General features: G+C 43.6%; 1 protein-coding gene across 5 annotated transcripts in view; it reads left to right on the top strand.

The window, feature by feature from the left end:
- tpcn1 (two pore segment channel 1) overlaps nucleotides 1-21,721 on the top strand; it is a 25,375-nt gene extending 3,654 nt beyond the window's left edge. For 2 of the 5 annotated variants that reach the window (XM_029678270.2, XM_029678268.2), the window contains 25 exons: nucleotides 7,191-7,367; nucleotides 8,468-8,581; nucleotides 8,809-8,939; nucleotides 9,035-9,123; nucleotides 9,330-9,364; nucleotides 9,488-9,546; nucleotides 11,922-12,021; nucleotides 12,102-12,218; nucleotides 12,315-12,439; nucleotides 12,541-12,589; nucleotides 14,192-14,255; nucleotides 14,366-14,410; nucleotides 14,518-14,574; nucleotides 15,148-15,201; nucleotides 15,307-15,379; nucleotides 15,489-15,596; nucleotides 15,714-15,785; nucleotides 15,890-15,979; nucleotides 16,843-16,958; nucleotides 17,866-17,912; nucleotides 18,047-18,115; nucleotides 19,061-19,157; nucleotides 19,889-20,028; nucleotides 20,121-20,201; nucleotides 20,400-21,721. In XM_029678270.2, coding sequence (XP_029534130.1) covers nucleotides 7,191-7,367; nucleotides 8,468-8,581; nucleotides 8,809-8,939; nucleotides 9,035-9,123; nucleotides 9,330-9,364; nucleotides 9,488-9,546; nucleotides 11,922-12,021; nucleotides 12,102-12,218; nucleotides 12,315-12,439; nucleotides 12,541-12,589; nucleotides 14,192-14,255; nucleotides 14,366-14,410; nucleotides 14,518-14,574; nucleotides 15,148-15,201; nucleotides 15,307-15,379; nucleotides 15,489-15,596; nucleotides 15,714-15,785; nucleotides 15,890-15,979; nucleotides 16,843-16,958; nucleotides 17,866-17,912; nucleotides 18,047-18,115; nucleotides 19,061-19,157; nucleotides 19,889-20,028; nucleotides 20,121-20,201; nucleotides 20,400-20,504 — 2,214 coding nt within the window. In that variant the 3' untranslated portion in view covers nucleotides 20,505-21,721. The other 3 variants (XM_065026686.1, XM_029678271.2, XM_065026687.1) reach the window with 3 other exon arrangements.

Here is a 21,721-nt window from a genome sequence, read left to right as displayed (position 1 = left end):
CTACGTTATAATATTACGGCATAGTTATACACGCACCGGACAGTTTATTAGATACACACATCTTGTACCGGGAACCCCCTTTGCCTCCAGAACAGCCTAAATTCTTTGGGGCATAATATGTACAGTACCAGTCAAAATTTGGACACACCTACTCATTCTAGCGTTTTTCATTATTTGTACTATTTTCTACGTTGTAGAATAATAGTGAAGACATCAAAACTATTAAATAACACATGGAATCGTATGGTAACCAAAAAAGTGTTAAACAAATGAAAATATATTTTAGAACTTTGAAAGTTTCTTCAAGTGTAGTTGCAAAAACCATCAAGCGCTATGATGAAACTGGCTCTCATGAGGACCACCACAGGAAAGGAAAACCCAGAGATGCCTGTGCTGCAGAGGATAAGTTCATTACGGATACCAGCCTCAGAAATTGCAGCCCAAATAAATGCTTCAGAGAGCAAATAACAGACACATTTCAACATCAACTGTTTAGAGGAGACTGCATGAATCAAGCCTTCATGGTCGAAATGCTGCAAAGAAACCACTACTAAAGGACACAAATAAGAAGAGGAGACTTGCTTGGGCCAAGAAACATGAGCAATGGACATTAGACCGGTGGAAATCTGTCCTTTGGTCTGATGAGTTCAAATTTGAGATTTTTGGTTCCAACTGCCGTGTCTTTGTGAGACGCAGAGTAGGTGAACGTATGATCTCTGCATGTTTAGTTCCTACTGTGAAGCATGGAGGAGGAGGAGTGGTGCGGGGGTGCTTGGCTGGTGACGCTGTAAGTGATTTATTTAGAATTCAAGGCACACTTAACCAGCATGGCTACTACAGCATTCTGCAGCGATACTCCATCCCATCTGGTTTACGCTTAGTGGGACTATCATTTGTTTTTCAACAGGACAATGACCCAACACACCTCCAGGCTGTGTAAGGGCTACTTGACCAAGAAGGAGAGTGATGGAGTGCTGCATAAAATGACCTGGCCTCCACAATCACTCAACCTCAACCCAATTGAGATGGTTTGGGATGAGTTGGACCGCAGAGTGAAGGAAAAGCAGCCAACTGTAACGATGTGCGCTGAGAGTCAGGAAGCAAGTTCAGGGAGTGAGTGTTTTTAATAAATAAACACAACACAATACAAAAATAAGAAACACGAACAACGCACAGAACAGAAACAATAACCCCTGGGGAAAGAACCAAAGGGAGTGACATATATTTGGTGAGGGTAATCAGGGAAGTGATGGAGTCCAGGTGAGTCTGACGCACAGGTGCACGTAACGATGGTGACAGGTGTGCGCCATAACGAGCAGTCTGGTGACCTAGAGGCCGGAGAGGGAGCACACGTGACACCAACAAGTGCTCAGCATATGTGGGAACTCCTTCAAGACTGTTGGAAAAGCATCCAATGAGAAGTTGGTTGAGAGAATGCCAAGAGTGTGCAAAACTCAAGGCAAAGGGTGGCTACTTTGAAGAATCTCAAATATAAAATGTATTTAGATTTAACACTTTTTTGGTTACTACATGAATCCATGTGTTATTTCATAGTTTTGATGTAGAAAATTGTATGAATAAAGAAAAACCCTTGAATGAGTAGGTGTGTCCAAAAGTTTGACTGGTACTGTACATGTAGGTAGAGGTAAAGTGACTGTGCATGGATAATAAACAGAGAGTAGCAGCAGTGTATGAGGGTGGGGGAGAATGAGGGTGGGGGAGAAATGCAAATGGTTTGGGTAGCCATTTGATTAGCTGTTCAGGAGTCTTATGGCTTGGGGGTTGAAGCTATTAAGAAGTCTTTTGGACCTAGACTTGGCACTCCAGAACTGCTTGCCGTGCGGAAGCAGAGAGAACATTCTATGACTAGGGTGGCTGGAGTCTTTGGCAATTGTTTGGGGCCTTCCTCTGACACTGTCACGTATAGAGGTCCTGGATGGCAGGAAGCTTTGCCCCAATCTTTTACTGGGCTGTACACACTACCCTCTATAGTGCCTTGGGTCTGAGGCTGAGCAGTTGCCATACCAGGCGGTGATTCAACCAGTCAGGATACTCTCGATGGTGCAGCTGTATAACGTTTTGAGGACCCATGCCAAATCTTTTCAGTCTCCTGAGGGGGAGTAGGTGTTGTCGTGCTTTCTTCACAACTGTCTTGGTGTGTTTGGACCATGATAGTATGTTTAATGATGTGGACACCAAGGAACTTGAAGCTCTCAACCTGCTCCATTACAGCCCTGTCGATGAGAATGGGGGCGTGTTCAGTCCTCCTTTTCCTGTAGTCCACAATAATCTCCTTTGTCTCGATCCCATTGAGGGAGAGGTTGTTATCCTGGTACCACACTGCCAGGTCTCTGACGACCTCCCTATAGGCTGTCTCATCGTTATTGGTGATCAGGCTGTTGTCTCATCGGCAAACTTAAGGATGGTGTTGGAGTTGTGCTTGGTCATGCAGTCATGGGTGAACAGGGAGACAGGAGGGGACTGAGCACGCAGCCTTGAGGGACCCCGTGTTGAGGATCAACATGGCAAATCTGTTGTTACCTACCCTTACCACCTGGGGGCGGCCTGTCAGGAAGTTCAGGATCCAGTTGCAGAGGGAGGTGTTTCGTCCCAGGGTCCTTAGCTTAGTGATGAGCTTTGGGAGCACTATGTTGTTGAACGCTGAGCTCTAGTCAAGGAATAGCATTCTCACATAAGTGTTCTTTTTGTCCAGGTGGGAAAGTGTAGTGTGGAGTGCAAAAGAGATTGCATCATCTCTGGATCTATTAAGGCGGTACGCAAAATGGAGTTTCTGGGATAATGGTGTTGATGTGAACCATGACCAGCCTTTCAATGACCAGTTATCCATTTTTGTACCTAATCAACTGGCCAGTGAGTGTAATTTGTCCATAACCTCTAACCAGTGGCGTATTTGGTATGTACATCTTGGTGGTGGGGGGCGCAATGCATGCCAGCAAAGCCACAACACTAAACAATACATTAACTGCACTATAACAGTGACAAACACTGCCTACCAATGGCCTACATAAAGCTGTCCCAGCATCAATCCCAACATCTTACCACTGCTACACCTGGCAATCAGCGGAGCCTTGTCTGGCAGCGAAACAGTTCATTCAGCCTCATTTACTGCCTTTAAAAAAAACATGGCTGATATGGCTGATTTGCTTAAACAAATGTGGTTTGTAATGACAATTGTGATGTACAAACTGGTATAAGGGGACAACAAGTGGATAAATAGACCAAATTATTAGGGTGAGGCACATGGGCTACTAACATCTTACTACACAACATAAACTTAGTATTACTTTCTTAGCTACAGTATACATATCTCCCTGGCATATTACATCATGTATGCAGCAGCATACAATACATTTTGGACTCACCTTGTTGTGCTGTGCTCACTTGAACAGGAAGGTGGCGCGGTGGTCTTTTTCATGGGCAAATTTTGTCATCAAAGTCTGTCATTCTCTGGATTTATGGTGCTTTCAAAACAACTGGGAACAAATCATGATGACTTCATTGATCTTCAGGTCGTAGCTCTAGGAAGAGGCCGAATTTACAATTCAGAGTTGGATGACCGTTCAAAATGTATTTTCCCTGTCAGAGCTGGTTTATTCCTGACTTCCAAGTTGTCTTGAGTAGGGATGCACCGATATGACATTTCTGGCCGAGTCCCATAGGGGGGCACACAATTGGCCCAGTGTCGTCCGGGTTTGTCCGGGGTAGGCCGTCATTGTAAATAGGAATTTGTTCTTAACTGACTTGCCTAGTGAAATAAAGGTTACACATGCACACCACACTGACCAACAAGTTATTTAGTTGGCATATCCGTATGTCCCCATTACCAGTAAAACATAATCAAAACCTATTTCTTTCACTTACTTGCTGTGCTGTTTCGTTGTTCATTTGTTCAGTCGTTTCATTCAACCAGGATTTCATCATGCATGTCAAGAAGTGAAGTTTCAGCTCTGTCTGTCCGTGGTCTTATCTGTCGTGGGTCCTCTTCCTCGGTGCCCACTGTCACTGTGTCCGTTTCCATCTTGTCCAGCTGTGTCTGTAACATTTCACGTAAACCCTGTTTCTTGTCTGCATCGAAGTAGCGGTCCTTGTACCTAGCATCAAGCATGGTGGCGACACAGTAAAGAGGCTCAGAGAGAATGCCACTGAATCGCTTGTTCACAGCCTTGTGTACTTTTGTAAGTTTTAACCCCACGGACTGTCAGCAATTTTGTTTCGCAGGCGTTTCAATGCCATGACAGAGGGTATCACGTCTGCTGCAGACGCAGTTGATTAGCTTATTTCTCTATTCAGTTTGCAAGTTTCAAACATGTTCTCAAATGCCATTGAAATGGCAGCAGTGATATGAGAACCAACACATTCTTGAGCATGCAATACGGCTTTCCTCAGTATGAAATCCTCGTCAACTCACTGTGCTGTCAGACTCCGCATGCTCATGGGGCTGACATCGCTGGTCCAAATGTCAGTTGTGACGGCCATAGCAAGTAGCATAATGAATTCCATTATCTTGGCGTTAATAGATTTTGTTCCAAGTTAAGTTGTTTTGAGCGCGGCACAAATCCTGCTTCATTGACAGCATGGCCAATGTTGAATATTTATCATCTTAATCTTGGAAAAGAGACCCTTAATCCCAGATTTGGGACCACGCAGCACTCCACTGAATAGCAGGCTAGTGATTGCTTTGCAATGCTTGCCGTTAACGTTAGCCACTGTCGATGATTCCTTCCAAACCACTCATTGTTGAATTTGCGATTTCCAACTTATTGTGTAATGTTTATGTCCAATGGCAGATGAGCACCGATACATTTAATCTATAATTTCTCTTCATTATTTCTCCTTATATCCTTTAAGGATTAAAATTGATTTGCTAGTAGATTGTCGACATGATTCATGATGATGACTGCTAGCTAAGATTTTGAAAGTATGATCAGTCCAATCAAAGCTACTGTAGATATAACGTGATTTTACATTATTTTATCTGTGGGCAATGACCTTGAGCCTTCTTGGATGGGCACTTCTAGTGTAACTCTATGGCAGCACCCAAGGGGCTAGAATTTTCCAGCTCTCCCCTTAGACTTGGCGGTGAGCAAGTGTCCCCATGACTGACAGAACACTGAGCCAATCACGGCGCAATGCTCCATATTTTCTGCTGGCTTCACTGAGCTAGGCTGAAACACCTGCATTTTGGAGCTGCCTTACTGAAGAAAATAAAAAAGAGACCATGTTTGTATGCAGCTTGATCAACTCAATGATATATATATATACACTGCTCAAAAAAATAAAGGGAACACTTAAACAACACAATGTAACTCCAAGTCAATCACACTTCTGTGAAATCAAACTGTCCACTTAGGAAGCAACACTGATTGACAATAAATTTCACATGCTGTTGTGCAAATGGAATAGACAACAGGTGGAAATTATAGACAAATAGCAAGACACTCCTAATAAAGGAGTGGTTCTGCAGGTGGTGACCACAGACTACTTCTCAGTTCCTATGCTTCCTGGCTGATGTTTTGGTCACTTTTGAATGCTGGCAGTGCTGGCGGTGCTTTCACTCTGGTGGTAGCACAAGTGGCTCAGGTAGTGCAGTTCATCCAGGATGGCACATCAATGTGAGCTGTGGCAAGAAGGTTTGCTGTGTCTGTCAGCGTAGTGTCCAGAGCATGGAGGCGCTACCAGGAGACAGGCCAGTACATCAGGAGACGTGGAGGAGGCCGTAGGAGGGCAACAACCCAGCAGCAGGACCGCTACCTCCGCCTTTGTGCAAGGAGGAGCAGGAGGAGCACTGCCAGAGCCCTGCAAAATGACCTCCAGCAGGCCACAAATGTGCATGTGTCCGCTCAAATGGTCAGAAACGGACTCCATGAGGGTGGTATGAGGGCCCTACGTCCACAGGTGGGGGTTGTGCTTACAGCCCAACATCTTGGTGTTCTCTGGCATTTGCCACTGGCACCCTGTGCTCTTCACAGATGAAAACAGGTTCACACTGAGCACATGTGACAGACGTGACAGAGTCTGGAGACGCCGTGGAGAACGTTCTGCTGCCTGCAACATACACCAGCATGACCGGTTTGGCGGTGGGTCAGTCATAGTGTGGGGTGGCATTTCTTTGGGGGGACCACACAGCCCTCCATGTGCTCGCCAGAGGTAGCCTGACTGCCATTAGGTACCGAGATGAGATCCTCAGACCCCCTGTGAGACCATATGCTGGTGCGGGTGGCCCTGGGTTCCTCCTAATGCAAGACAATGGTAGACCTCATGTGGCTGGAGTGTGTCAGCAGTTCCTGCAAGAGGAAGGCATTGATGCTATGGACTGGCCCGCCCGTTCCCCAGACCTGAATCCAATTGAGCACATCTGGGACATCATGTCTCGCTCCATCCACTAACACCACGTTGCACCACAGACTGTCCAGGAGTTGGCGGATGCTTTAGTCCAGGTCTGGGAGGAGATCCCTCAGGAGACCATCTGCCACCTCATCAGGAGCATGCCCAGGTGTTGTAGGGAGGTCATACAGGCACGTGGAGGCCACACACACTACTGAGCCTCATTTTGACTTGTTTTAAGGACATTACATCAAAGTTGGATCAGCCAGTAGTGTGGTTTTCCACTTTAATTTTGAGTGTGACTCCAAATCCAGACCTCCATGGGTCATAATAAGAATATTTCATTCATTCAGATCTAGGATGTGTTATTTTAGTGTTCCCTTTATTTTTTTGAGCGTGCAATATATATATATATATTGTTTGCAAACTGATATGTGACACGTATTAATGTGACACGTATTAATGCCAAAATAACATGCAAAACAGGCAAGCCCCCCTCCCAACAACAAAAAAATATTTGTATTTTGTATTTATTGCAAACAATGTGGGGGTAAAAACAGGTGTGACTCTGCCCCACTTGCCCTACACTGCCTCTAACTACCTTAGAGGCAGTGTAGGGCAGGTGGCTGACTGTAAGAAAGCCTAGCTATGGAGGGACTAATCAGCATCATGTGACAGATGGGTCATATGAGTTTAAGTGCTAATCGTTGTACCTTTTTTTTGGTAGCTACAGGTATAGCTCAGGTGAATGGTAGAGAGCTATAGAACAAATGTATAATATTTTCACACTTGTGTTATCAAACAAAATTCAGATGTACATTTGTGTGTGTGTGTGTTGTCAATAGGAAGGAGAGAACAATGATAAGTTCTTTACACACCCTCGGAACCCCAAGGCGCTGGCAGCGTACCTATTTGCTCACAACCACCTGTTCTACATGATGGAGCTGCTAACAGGAGTCCTACTGATGGTCCTGTCACTCTGTGAGGCTCCTGCTGTACCATCACTACGCCTGGATGTTTACGTGCGTACACACATACTACCACTGACACATGTCTACATCACTCTGGAGCTGCTGGGTTGGAGGTTAACTTCTCATGGTATAGGGGACGCTTGCGTCCCACTTGGGGAAAAAAACAGGAAAAATGCAGTGCGGCAAATTCAAATAATGATATAAAATCAAACATTCATTAAATCACACATGTAAGATACTCAATTAAAGCTACACTCGTTGTGAATCCAGCCAACATGTCAGATTTTAAAGAAGCTATTATCTGATGATAGCACAATGTCAATAAAGAGGGTAGCATATTTCAAACCTGCAGGCGCTACACAAAACGCTGAAATAAAATATAAAACATGCATTACCTTTGACAAGCTTATTTTGTTGGCACTCCAATATGTCCCATAAACATCACAATTGGTCATTTTTTTTCAATTAATTCCGTCCATATATACCCAAAATGTCCATTTATAAAGCGCGTTTGATGCAGAAAAAAACAGCTTACAAAAACACAACGTCACTACAAAACATTTCAAAAGTTGCCTATAAACTTTGCCAAAATATTTGAAACTACTTTAACTACTGTAATACAACTAGGTATTTTTTAGGTATTTTTAAACGTTAATAATCGATCAAATTGTAGACGGGGCAATCTGTATTCAATACAGCCGTTAAACAAACCATGCTCCTTTTTACGTCTTGCGCAACTCTCAATAGTGTAACGTTGTTCCAGGATGTGCTGCTTCTTCGTTGCACAAATGAATAACCTCAACCAAATTCCAAAGACTGGTGACATCCAGTGAAAGTGGTAGGAACTGAAAAAATCAAATATCCCTTGGCAAAGACAACTGAGGGAGCAGTCAGAAGCAAAAAAAACAAACAATTCTGAACAGTTAGTCCTCAGGGTTTTGCCTGCTACATAAGTTATGTTATACTCAGACATGATTCAAACAGTTTTAGAAACTTCAGAGTGTTTTCTATCCACATCTACTAATAATATGCATATCTTATATTCCTGGCATGAGTAGCAGGAAGTTGAAATTGGGCACGCTATTTATCCAAAAGTGAAAATGCTACCCCCTATACCTTAAAAGGTTAAAGGTTGTATTTTGTTTCTATAGGTCCATGCCACTCTGGAGTTATTGGCTCTGGTTATGGTGGCGTTTGAACTGTGTATGAAGCTGCGCTGGCTCGGCTTCCACACATTCATCAGACACAAGAGGACCATGGTGAAGGTACATACCTATCTGCATAGAAGTGAAACTCCAGTCCCAAAAATTGGAGCATCCCAAATGTATCGTATAGATTACAAATAAGAATGGTCCCAGAACAGTGCCCTGAGGGACCCCTTGTGACCTTTTTTGACTCACAAGAGTGACAAACTCTCGCCTATCAGTTGGTTTAAAAAAATGTGTAGTTCCACCATTTTATATGTCTGACACCTGGTCTGTCCTGTGTGTAGACTTGTGTGCTGCTGCTCCAGTTTGTGGAGGCCATAGTGGTTCTGATCCGGCAGACATCGCACCTGCGTGTGACCAGAGCTCTCAGACCCATATTTCTGGTGGATTGCAGATACTGTGGTGCCGTGCGAAGGTATACACACACATTTTTAAAAATTAAGTCACTGAGAAATGTTGTTTGCAAAGCGTGAATAACTGTTGTGTGTTGTCATCCTGTTGTCCAATCAGAAACCTGCGTCAAATTTTCCAGTCCCTTCCCCCTTTTATAGACATCCTGCTGCTGCTGCTCTTCTTCATGGTCATCTTTGCCATCCTGGGTGAGACACACATACATCATTTTGGATGTTCTTCAAGGTTGAAAAAGACATTGATCCTAGATGAAAATCCTTGATGAGTCTCCAAAAACAGTGGACAATTAAACAGTGGAAATTAAATTATTTATAATTTACAACTTCAAAATGAATAAAATCCATTCTCTTCTATTGTGCCTGTGTGAGTATGGCTCTGTTCTCTCTCGCTACAGGCTTCTGTCTGTTCTCCCCTAATACTTCTGATCCGGTGAGTGATAATGACATTTGCTGTATGTTGTGCCTCTGTAGAAGACTGCTAGTCTTGTGCTAGCTGGAGTGGTCTACCTTATACTGGTCTCACACCGTTTTGTCTGGTGTTCTCTCTCCTCAGTACTTCAACACTCTGGAGAACAGCATCGTGAGTCTTTTTGTGCTCGTGACCACCGCAAAGTAAGGCTCCGATACCACACACACACACACACACACACACACACACACACCAACTCCTGCTTTACACATCAGTCTGTATAATAGTCTGATGTTTCATACTCTGACTGTTTTGATTGTATTACTCTCTAAAGACAGTATATTGCCTGATGCAGTGTTTCTGCTGCATTCATTTAGCTGCGGCGCTGCGCCACGGCAAAACAATTGCCGCCACTGCAAAAAATAACAGTTTAACATTTCTACCAAAGAAACTTTCAGTAAAGTTTTGTTATGTGCATTTGCTTTTCCTCAGTAAATAGATCTGTCTGGGTACAACACCATTCTAAAGGTTATTTAGCTGTTTGCTTTAGGCCACTGTGGCGGCTAAACCTGCCTGCGTGCGAAACGCAGTGTACCGTCCTCCAAACAGCACACTAGTCACTGGAGAGACCTGCGGCTCGAAACACAGTGTACCGTCCTCCAAACAGCACACTAGTCACTGGAGAGACCTGCGGCTCGAAACACAGTGTACCGTCCTCCAAACAGCACGCTAGTCACTGGAGAGACCTGCGGCTCGAAACACAGTGCACCGTCCTCCAAACAGCACGCTAGTCACTGGAGAGACCTGCGGCTCGAAACACAGTGCACCGTCCTCCAAACAGCACGCTAGTCACTGGAGAGACCTGCGGCTCGAAACACAGTGCACCGTCCTCCAAACAGCACGCTAGTCACTGGCGAGACCTGCGGCTCGAAACACAGGTCACTTGAATCACTTCAGAGTGCACCGCCTTCAGTCGGAGAGAGAACGCCATATTAGGAACTCCGTCATCCTCAGGTCTCACCCCTCCTCAAGCCTCACCCCTCCTCAAGCCTCACCCTCCCCTAGTCAAATATCGGTGTCAAGTACCAGTGGCGTATCGCAGTTTTGCGAGGCCCCCTGCAAGGTCAGAGCAAAAAACAACAACCAATCAAAAGCAGCAAACTTCTTGGAATTTGACACATTTAACCATGTGGCATAGAGAAAAAAATAGCAGTTTTAAAGCTAATTTCATGTTATTCTACCATGAGGCTGAGAGAGAGTTTCATTTCCATTTTGCAATGGCTTATGACATGTTCATGCTATCTGGGCCCCCAACCAAAAATAAATACACTGGACTGCAGCTCCAGTTGTCAGAAAAGGGAGAGAGTAGGGCAGGTAGCCCACTGTCTAATTAAAATAGTTATTCATTTTGGAATACAATGCCCCCCCCCCACTGCTACTAACACTGGCCTGATGATATTGTATTACCAAAAACAATACACTATGAATATATGCAGAAACTGCTTCTCCAATAGAAATCCCCAATCACACTTGTAGGCAATGTCATGATGATGTTAGCTAGCATAGCTCATGCACAGAAACAAGTCAATGGGTCTTACGGTCGTGCCGCGTCGAACTAAAAATAAAAATGCTTCAGTTCGTCACTTTCACAAGGTTGTAGTAATGACAGGTTCAGCTACTTAAAAAAATAGTCTCAAATCTGTTTAGCCTTTTAGAATTAGATCTTTTTTTCCACTTCTCCCATTAACTTGCCAAATCCCGGTCTCGTCTGTCGAGCCTGCTTCACGACGTGTTTCACGGAAGTATTGCGATGTTGCGCCTCTGGGTTTGGAAACTCCATGGTATTACTCCCAAGACGGAATGGTGCCTGTTGAGATTGTATTCATCTCTTAAGTATTGTGCCTGTTGGGATTGTATTACTCTCTCAAGACAGCATAGTGCCTGAGGAGGCTGTATTACTCTCTCAAGACAGCATAGTGCCTGAGGAGGTTGTAATTACTCTCTCAAGACAGCATAGTGCCTGAGGAGGTTGTAATTACTCTCTCAAGACAGCATAGTGCCTGAGGAGGTTGTAATTACTCTCTCAAGACAGCATAGTGCCTGAGGAGGTTGTAATTACTCTCTCAAGACAGCATAGTGCCTGAGGAGGTTGTAATTACTCTCTCAAGACAGCATAGTGCCTGAGGAGGTTGTATTACTCTCTCAAGACAGCATAGTGCCTGAGGAGGTTGTATTACTCTCTCAAGACAGCATAGTGCCTGAGGAGGTTGTATTACTGGGGCGGCAGGGTAGCCTAGTGGTTAGTGTTGGACTAGTAACCGGAAGGTTGCAAGTTCAAATCCCCGAGCTGACAAGGTACAAATCTGTCGTTCTGCCCCTGAACAGGCAGTTAACCCACTGTTCCTAGGCCGTCATTGAAAATAGGAATTTGTTCTTAACTGACTTACCTAGTTAAATAAAGGTAAAATAACATTTTTTTTAAATTACTCAAGACAGCATAGTGCCTGAGGAGGTTGTTTTGCGCTCTCAAGACAATATAGAGCCTTATGAGACTTCTGGTGTTTCCTGTTTCCTCTAGCTTCCCAGATGTGATGATGCCAGCGTACTCTCGCAACCGCTGGTCCTGTGTCTTCTTCATTGTCTACCTCTCCATAGAACTTTACTTCATCATGAACTTGGTATACACACACAGACACACAATATGTTGTTTCCCACCTGTGCACCCTATGGCCATGGTATAACACTGTGTGTGTTGCAGCTCCTGGCGGTGGTGTTCGATACGTTTAACGGTGTTGAGAAGATGAAGTTTAAATCTCTGCTGCTTCACAAACGCTCTGCTATCGACCATGCCTTCCAACTTTTGGTCAGCAGACAGGTACATACACACACACGTTTAGCCCCCACCTAAAGTGTCTGTAAGCTGTGGTAACTTATGTATAACTGTTGCATTTCGTGTGTGTTGTCTCCCCAGAGGCCAATGGGTGTGTCTCTGAAGCAGTTCGATGGTCTGATGCGTTTCTACAGACCTCGTATGTCATCCAGAGACCGCTTCCTCACATACAAGGCCCTCAACACTGCAGGAGCACCCATGCTCAGGTAACACACACACACATACACTCATGCAAACATCACAAGCAAACACACACATACTGTAAGTGTTGTTGTTTTAAAGAAGTCTTTGTGATGTTCTGTTGCAGCCTGGATGACTTTTATAAGTTCTATGAAGTCATCGGTCTCAAATGGAAGGTAAGCCTAACACACTGTTGTGACGTGATTACTATTAATCTGATGACTATTATTTATCTTATCAACTAACTGTTTAATTGTTACTCAAATGTAACAATTAACTCATTGGAAATTTGGGGCACCACGGGAAGAGTTACCATCTCCTGATTTAAACTCGAAAGATATATAGATATCTCTTACATCAATAACAGTCACTTATTAATCATTACCTCACATCAGTCTCATTCTGAATGTCGTAGACCTCTTGAATCTGCAAGAACTCCAGCATTTTCTGATTAAATCAATTGGGGTAGAACTGAATCATTTATTTACTAAATAAATAATAACACAGAATACACATACACACTTACATAAGATAAAAGTCCCTAGTGGACTGACAAGATATGATGGCTTGTTACACATATGGAGAGGGAGGGGTAGGTAAAGAGAGGGAGAGACAACACTTGGATACATTGGAACCTACGCTCAAAGGAATAGTAATACTTTGCACATGAACCACCGCTCATTCGGATAAGAAATGCAATGTATATATTTACACGTAGATGTCTTTCTCTGTCGTCTCTCTGTTGAAACCAATCGATCCGTCTATGGGGTGTGGCTTGATGTAAGGCTTTGGTTGTCCACCAGAGGTCAAATGTCTTTGGTTGTAGAGCTTCTCTGATAGTGAAGTGTTTGTTAGAATAGATACTTCAGTTGCACCGATGGTTGTCTGAGATGGGATTCTTCCTTCCCACCTCAAGTTCTAGGACCACTTTTACATGCACAGCTGCAGAATGTGAATGTTTCTGGTCTCATAGTGGGGGTTATCTTCTCACTTCGTGTTGGTTTTCGGAGTTTCCAACCATTTCAATGTGTGGACCATGGTGTCACGTCTTTTGGCCTAACCATTTTCAGCCTTGTAGCCACCGCTCCACACCGTCTAGTCTGAATGTAAATTTCGTTACCAAGGCTTTTATACTCAGGTAAAAAGGGGGTGTTCCATCACGCCGACACAATGTCTGTGCTCACGTGGGTGTGGTTACTGACTAGGTAAAAGTTATGAAAAACGTATCTAATTTAGAAGACATTTATAACTTCACCAAAATACTCTCATACTTAATCATATGTTTTATACAACATCTAGATGTAATCTTGACAAATATAATGTGTACCCTTTCCGAGTTAGTTATTTCGTTATATCATCCTTAATGACATTGCAAAATAATAAACATTATGACATGATTATTCTTTAGATTCCCACTGACCATTCTTAACATTCCTATCTTATAAATATTGTTCCCATTTTCACTTTCTGGACAAAAAGGTTTTTGAGGCCAAAGTCTCTCTACACAAAGCACATTTCTTTCCCAATACTGCAGGGCAGGAAAGACCCTTTTGCGGCATACAATATATGACCGGGTGTTAAGGTTTCAAAACCGGCACCTCCTTCCCCGGCACCTCTCCCCCTGGCTATTTGCCAAGCTGATCTGGAACCTTTGATCCTCACCCAGGAGAGAGTCATGACAACACACACGTACACAATTATCCCATTTCTCTGTGTGGATACCTGTACCTGTATACACACCCCTCTGTGGCGTTTGTGTGTGTGATTGTACTCTGTAGGCACGGCGGAGCGGGGAACACTGGTTTGATGATCTTCCACACACTACTTTTCTTATCTTCAAAGGTGATTCTTACTTTTTCCCTTCTATCTTCCATCCATCCATCTAATGCTGTGTTCCTCTTATCTGGGGTGACTCAGACTGACTGACCTCCTTCTGTTTATGTTTCTAACAGGCATCAACCTGCTGGTCAAGTCTAAAGCCTTCCAGTATACCATGTGTAAGTGGACATCCATTATTAGTAGTTTATAGTACTATTATCTGTGTTGTCATCCTATGACAAGTCTTACTCTAGGACAGCCTAACTCTCCTCTCTCTCCTCTCTAGATGTGGTGGTGGCCGTTAACGGAGTGTGGATCTTAGTAGAGACCTACATGTTGAATAGTAAGAGTCTTAGTAGAGACATACATGTTGATTAGTAAGAGTCTTAGTAGGGACCTACATGTTGAATAGTAAGAGTCTTAGTAGGGACCTACATGTTGAATAGTAAGAGTCTTAGTAGGGACCTACATGTTGAATAGTAAGAGTCTTAGTAGGGACCTACATGTTGAATAGTAAGAGTCTTAGTAGGGACCTACATGTTGAATAGTAAGAGTCTTAGTAGGGACCTACATGTTGAATAGTAAGAGTCTTAGTAGAGACCTACATGTTGATTAGTAAGAGTCTTAGTAGGGACATACATGTTGATTAGTAAGAGTCTTAGTAGAGACCTACATGTTGATTAGTAAGAGTCTTAGTAGAGACCTACATGTTGATTAGTAAGAGTCTTAGTAGGGACCTACATGTTGATTAGTAAGAGTCTTAGTAGGGACCTACATGTTGAATAGTAACTAAACCTATTCCCAAACTATAAAGTACATTTAATGCAGATTCTCTATTGAGCATGCTTTTTAGTTCAGGACTAGACTCAATCTGTAAGGTTGTTTCTGATCTCTGTCCTGGCCCCTCCCCCTGCAGGTGGATTCTCCTGGTCCAGAATGGTTCCCTGGAGCTACATCGTCTTCCTCACGAGTAAGAACACTCTCTCTCTCACACACACACACAGAGCCACCTCCTCTTTGTCACTAGTGAGAACACACATTTGTACTCCCCCTCTCTCTCTTTCTCAATCTCTAGTCTATGGGGTGGAGGTGTTGTTGAAGATAACAGGTTTGGGGCCGTTGGCCTACTTCAGCTCTGGCTGGAACCTGTGAGTACCGACCATTAAACCCTAACACCTTACCCTCAACCATTAGCATGTCCACTGTGATTATCTAGTAGCTTAGTAGCCATCAGTGTCTCTGTGTTCGCCTCACCAGGTTTGACTTCTCTGTGACTGTGTTTGCCTTTCTGGGCTTGATTACTCTGGCCTTCGACATGGAGCCCTTCTACTTCATTGTGGTGCTCAGACCGCTGCAGCTACTCAGGTGGGTTACTATGACAACACACATCTATGTTTTCAGGGGTATTTTGTAAATATTGTATTGATCATCACGTGTAAGTGTGTGCACTCCGCTTGTAAGTGTGTGTGTTTTCTCGCTCAGGTTGTTTAAGATAAAGCAGAGGTATCGCAATGTGTTGGACACCATGTTTGAACTCTTCCCAAGGATGGCAAGGTAACGCCTTTACTTCCTGACCTCTGAACCATAACCCACTATATTTACATACAAGGCAGGTATGAGACTTTTTAATAAGAACCTTTGTGTGTGTGTGTTCTCAGTCTGGGGCTGACACTGATTATCTTCTACTACTCCTTTGCCATCGTGGGGATGGAGTTCTTCGCTGATGTAGTTTACCCTAACTGCTGCAAGTGAGTCACACACACACTCCTCATACACACTTTCCTCACACACTCCACACACCAACCGGTAAGTCTACCCTGACACGTTGTTCGAGGCAGACCCTACCACAGACTATGAATTCTACAAGGATATTGGAGCTCTAGTAATATGACTACAAGATGGCTATCTTGGTTCACATGGGTTTCAGTTATGTTATTTCTCTCTCTATTCTCTCTTTATCTACTCTATTTCTCTCTCACTCCTCTCTCTCTACTCTCTTTCTCTCTCTCACTACTCTCTCTACTCTTATTTCTCTCTCTCTCTTACTCCTCTCTCACTCCTCCCTCTCTCACTCCTCTCTCTCCCTCCTCTCTCCTCTCTCTCTCTCCTCCTCTCACTCCTCTCTCTCTCTCCTCCTCTCACTCCTCTCTCTCTCTCCTCCTCTCACTCCTCTCTCTCTACTCTATTTCTCTCTCGCTCCTCTCTCGCTACTCTATTTCTCTCTCGCTCCTCTCTCTCTCTACTCTATTTCTCGCTCTCGCTCACTCCTCTCTCTACTCTATTTCTCTCTCACTCCTCTCTCTACTCTATTTCTCTCACTACTCTCTATTTCTCTCTCACTCCTCTCTCTCTCTCTCTCTCCTCTCCTCTCTCTCTCTCTCTCTCTCTCTCTCTCTCTCCTCTCTCTCTCTCTCTCTCTCTCTCTCACTCCTCTCTCTACTCCTCTCTCTCTCTCTTTCTCTCTCACTCCCCTCTCTCTACTCTATTTCTCTCTCTCACTCCTCTCTCTCACTCCTCTCTCTCTCTCTCTACTCTATTTCTCGCTCACTCCTCTCTCTCTCTACTCTTTCTCTCTCACTCTACTCTATTTCTCTCTCATACCCCCTATCAGTACCAGTACAGTAGCAGATTCCTACAGGCAGATCAATGTAACCATAGGCAACAGGACGGTGCTGGACGAGGGCTACTACTATCTCAACAACTTCAACAATATCCTCAGCAGCTTTGGTAAACACATGCGCACACAGTAGTCGATACTAGGCAGTTCCCTGTTTTATATATATATATATATATATATATATATATATATATATAATACTGAACAAAAATATAAACACAACATGCAACAATTTCAAAGATTTTACTGAGTTACAGTTCATACATGGAAACCCAATTTGAAATAAATTCATTAGGCCCTAATCTATGGATTTCACATGACGGCAGGGCTGCAGCCATAGATGGGCCTTGAAGGGCATAGGCCCACCCACTTGGTAGCCAGGCCCAGCCAATCAGAATAATGTTTTCCCCACAAAGGGGCTTTATTACAGACAGAAATACTCCTCAGATCCCCCCCCACTCCCGTCAAGACGATCCCGCAGGTGAAGAAGCCGGATGTAGAGGTCCTGGGCTGGAGTGGTTACATGTGGTCTGCGGATGGGAGGCCAGTTGGACGTACTGCCAAATTCTCTAATACGAGTTTGTAGAGAAATTAACATTAATTTCTCTGGCAACAACTCTGGTGAACTTTTCTGCAGTCAGCTTGCCAATTGCACGCTCCCTCAACTTGAGACATCCGTGGCATTGTGTTGTGTGACAAACTGCACATTTTAGAGAGGCCTTTTATTGTCCCCAGCACAAGGTGCACCTGTGTAATGATCATGCTGTTTAATCAGCTTATTGATATTCCACACCTGTCAGGTGGATGGATCATCTTGGCAAAGAAGAAATGCTCACAGGAATGTAAACAAATTTGGGCACAAAATCTAAGCTAATTAAGCTTTTTGTGCAGGTTTTTTTCAGCTCATGATACATGGGACCAACACTTTACATGTTGTGTTTTATATTTTTGTTCAGTGTAATCAAGTGCTAGGGATTGATTTGGAATTCAGGATCTCTCTCCATCTCTTCTCTGCAGTGACTCTGTTTGAGCTGACTGTGGTAAACAACTGGTACATCACCATGGTAATACTCTGTTCGTCCTTACAATGAATGCCTCCTATCTGATTAAACTTCTGCTGCTGCCTGACTGTCAAGCTTGTCCAGCGTTGTGATTGGTTGCTGAGGTTGATTGACAGCTGCTGTCCCCTACCCTACAGGAAGGAGTGACATCCATGACCACTCACTGGAGCCGCCTCTACTTCATGACCTTCTACATCGTCACCATGGTAAGACCGTTTTTTTCTGTGTGTGCACGTACACTACCGTTCAAGAGTTTGGGGTCACTTAGAAATGTCCTTGTTTTTTAAAGATAAGCAAAAAATAATGTCCATTTACAATAACATCAAATTAATTAGAAATACAGTGTAGACATTGTTAATGTTGTAAATGACTATTGTAGCTGGAAACGGCTGATTTTTAATGGAATATCTACATAGGGGTACAGAGGCCCATTATCAGCAACCATCACTCCTGTGTTTCAATGGCACGTTGTGTTAGCTAATCCAAGTTTATCATTTTAAAAGGCTAATTGATCATAGGAAAACCCTTTTGCAATTATGTAAGCACAGCTGAAACTGTTGTCCTGATTAAAGAAGCAAGACAACTGGCCTTCTTTAGACTAGTTGAGTATCTGGAGCATCAGCATTTGTGGGTTCGATTACAGGCTCAAAATGGCCAGAAACTAATAACTTTTTTCTGATACTTGTCAATTTATTCTTGTTCTCAGAAATGAAGGCTATTCCATATGAGAAATTGCTAAGAAACTGAAGATCTTGTACAACGCTGTGTACTACTCCCTTCACAGAAGAGCGCAAACTGTCTCTAACCAGAATAGAAAGAGGAGTGGGAGGCCCCGGTGCACAACTGAGCAAGAGGACAAGTAGATTAGAGTGTCTAGTATGAGAAACTGACGCCTCACAAGTCCTCAACTGGCAGCTTCATTAAATAGTACCGGCAAACACCAGTCTCAAAGTCAACAGTGAAGAGGCAACTCCGGGATAACAATGTCTACATGGTTTTCTGATCAATTTTATGTTATTTTAATAGACAAAAATTGTGCTTTTCTTTCAAAAACAAGGACATTTCTAAGTGACCCTAAACTTTGGACCGGTAGTGTATGCTTGTTTTTGTGTGTGCAAGTGTGTGTAATAATTTCCCTATGTCCTCTCTAGGTGGTGATGACCATCATCGTTGCCTTCATCCTGGATGCGTTTGTGTTCCGTATGAACTACAGCCGGAAGAACAAAGAACCACTGTTAGATCCTGAGGGTAAGTCTGTGTGCGCGAGTGAACGGTCAAAGTAAGATGAGAACGGTGTAGTGCTTGAGATGTGTGTGTGTAAAGATGGTGTATTGTAGATGAGAACGGTATAGGGTTTGAAATGTGTGTAAAGATGGTGTTTGTGTGGTGTAGATGAGAACTGTGTGTGTGTAAGGATGGTGTGTAGATGAGAACGGTGTAGTGTTTGAGGTGTGTGTGTGTGTGTGTGTGTGTGTGTGTAAAGATGGTGTATTGTAGATGAGAACGGTATAGGGTTTGAAATGTGTGTGTAAAGATGGTGTGTTGTAGATGAGAACGGTATAGGGTTTGAAATGTGTGTGTGTAAAGATGGTGTTTTTTTGTGTGGTGTAGTGTTTGAAATGTGTGTGTAAAGATGGTGTGTTTGTGTGGTGTAGATGAGAACGGTATAGTGTTTGAAATGTGTGTGTGTGTGTAAAGCTGGTGTGTTTGTGTGGTGTAGATGAGAACGGTATAGTGTTTAAAATGTGTGTGTAAAGATGGTGTTTTTTTTGTGTGGTGTAGTGTTTGAAATGTGTGTGTAAAGATGGTGTGTTTGTGTGGTGTAGATGAGAACGGTATAGTGTTTGAAATGTGTGTGTAAAGATGGTGTGTTTGTGTGGTGTAGATGAGAACGGTATAGTGTTTGAAATGTGTGTAAAGATGAGAACGGTATAGTGTTTGAAATGTGTGTATAAAGATGGTGTGTTTGTGTGGTGTAGATGAGAACGGTATAGTGTTTGAGGCAGAGGTGAGTCGTGACGAGGCGTTGGCCACTCTGGAGCTTTATAAGAAGACTTGTCCAGGGCTCTCCTCACTTAACTCTCTACAGGGAGTACTGCTGGCCATGGACCGCAGTGGGGTGAGAACACACAGACCTACACTCACAAATACACGCACACAAACCCCGTCCTACACTCTTACAAATATAGACACCTGTTTGTGTGTGTGTAGAGCTCGTCTCTGGTGTATCTGGGTCGGAGGTCGCGGACCAAGAGTGACCTCAGCATGAAGATGTACGAGGAGGAGATTCAGGTGAGTCACGTTGCCATGACAACCAGAACCCTGCAGACTGCTCCATCTTAGATGTCACTTTAAATGAGAATTGATCTAGCTGAAGACAGGATGTTCCCTCACTGTCTAACCAATGGGATTACACAAATGACTATATTTCTGACTTGTCAGCTGTGACACTTTTTAAAAGTGTGTGTGTGTGTGTGTGTGTGTGTATAGGAGTGGTATGCTGAGTACTCCAGAGAGAATTTACCCCAGTCAGACAGAAGCCTAGTGGAGAGAGAGCTGGACATCCCTCCTCCCTGCCCTGAACGAGAATCCTAACCCCAGCTCAACTCACAAGGACTACTTAGCACCAACTAATACTCACTGTTTCTCCCTTTCAAACACACCTCTTTGACTTCAGTCATCATGCCACAGAGCACTCTGAACTAAACGTTTTCCACAATGACAATACGGAGACACACTCAACACTCCATCTCTTCCCTCCCTCCACCCATCCTGAGGGATTGTACTCTGGCATCCTGTTGGACAGTCGGGATGTGGACAGATGTGATGTCACTGGACTACAGCCTGGATCCCAGCAGTGATTTGTGTTGATATAAATCATGTTGTTTTCTCTCTGACTGGATCGCAGTGTTCAAACAGGTTTAAGAGCTTTATCTAACCCCAACCCTTACAGGACTTAGTCTGCTGATGCATGGATAGGAGAAGCAGAGCATGGATGGATGGCTTAGAGGTCAGGGTTTTTAAGTGTTAGGCCCTCTAGCTGTGAGACAGAGCTGATGTTCAGGACCTGAGTACGATGAGACACTAGGATGGACTTGGGATTTCACAGTACTTTTTTTTTTTTTTTTTTAACTGCACGGAGAGGACACATCTGGACAGGGAACGGACACACACCATAGAGATAGAGGACTCTAGTGCCCAAAAGCCTGGTGTAGCCTGGGCAATGCCATTGAGGACTTTAACCATTTTGAAGTAGTCAATTGGGTGGGACTTTCTATGGCTTAAGGAAGGAACAAATCATTCTATCCAGGTCATCAGGAAGGATCAGCCAATGAATTATACTCGTACCCAAACATTCCATAACTGCATGTGGCAGTAAATCACTAACCTTGGCTTTATACCTGTTCAAACACTCCAGGTGGCAGTATGCCAAGTTTGTAGAAGTAGTAAAATAAGAATTGATTACTGAAAAATGGAGAATGCCTCAATGGTGCTGCCAATGCTCTGACACTGTAATGGGACAGATACAATGTTACATCCTCCATCTCTATGAGATGAACACTGCTGCATGTAGATACACTCTACAGCCTATTTTGTAGCCACTCCCCCTCCTGTGTTCATTTGTCATCGGACTCTCCTGGCATCAAGACACGCCCACCCTGTCTGCCAGTAGTAATCTCAGCCCCCTCAAACCCCTACAGCTATATCTCCTAACCAGTGTTTCAACAAACCTAAGACAGTACTTTACTTTTATAACTTGTCAGTGTATTAAATTAGGAATAATTTAAATAAATGTTTCACTTTGTCACGTG

Source organism: Oncorhynchus nerka, linkage group LG13, assembly GCF_034236695.1.
Source record: "Oncorhynchus nerka isolate Pitt River linkage group LG13, Oner_Uvic_2.0, whole genome shotgun sequence".
Lineage (NCBI taxonomy): Eukaryota > Metazoa > Chordata > Actinopteri > Salmoniformes > Salmonidae > Oncorhynchus > Oncorhynchus nerka.
This window is presented reverse-complemented; position numbering and strand designations above follow the sequence as displayed.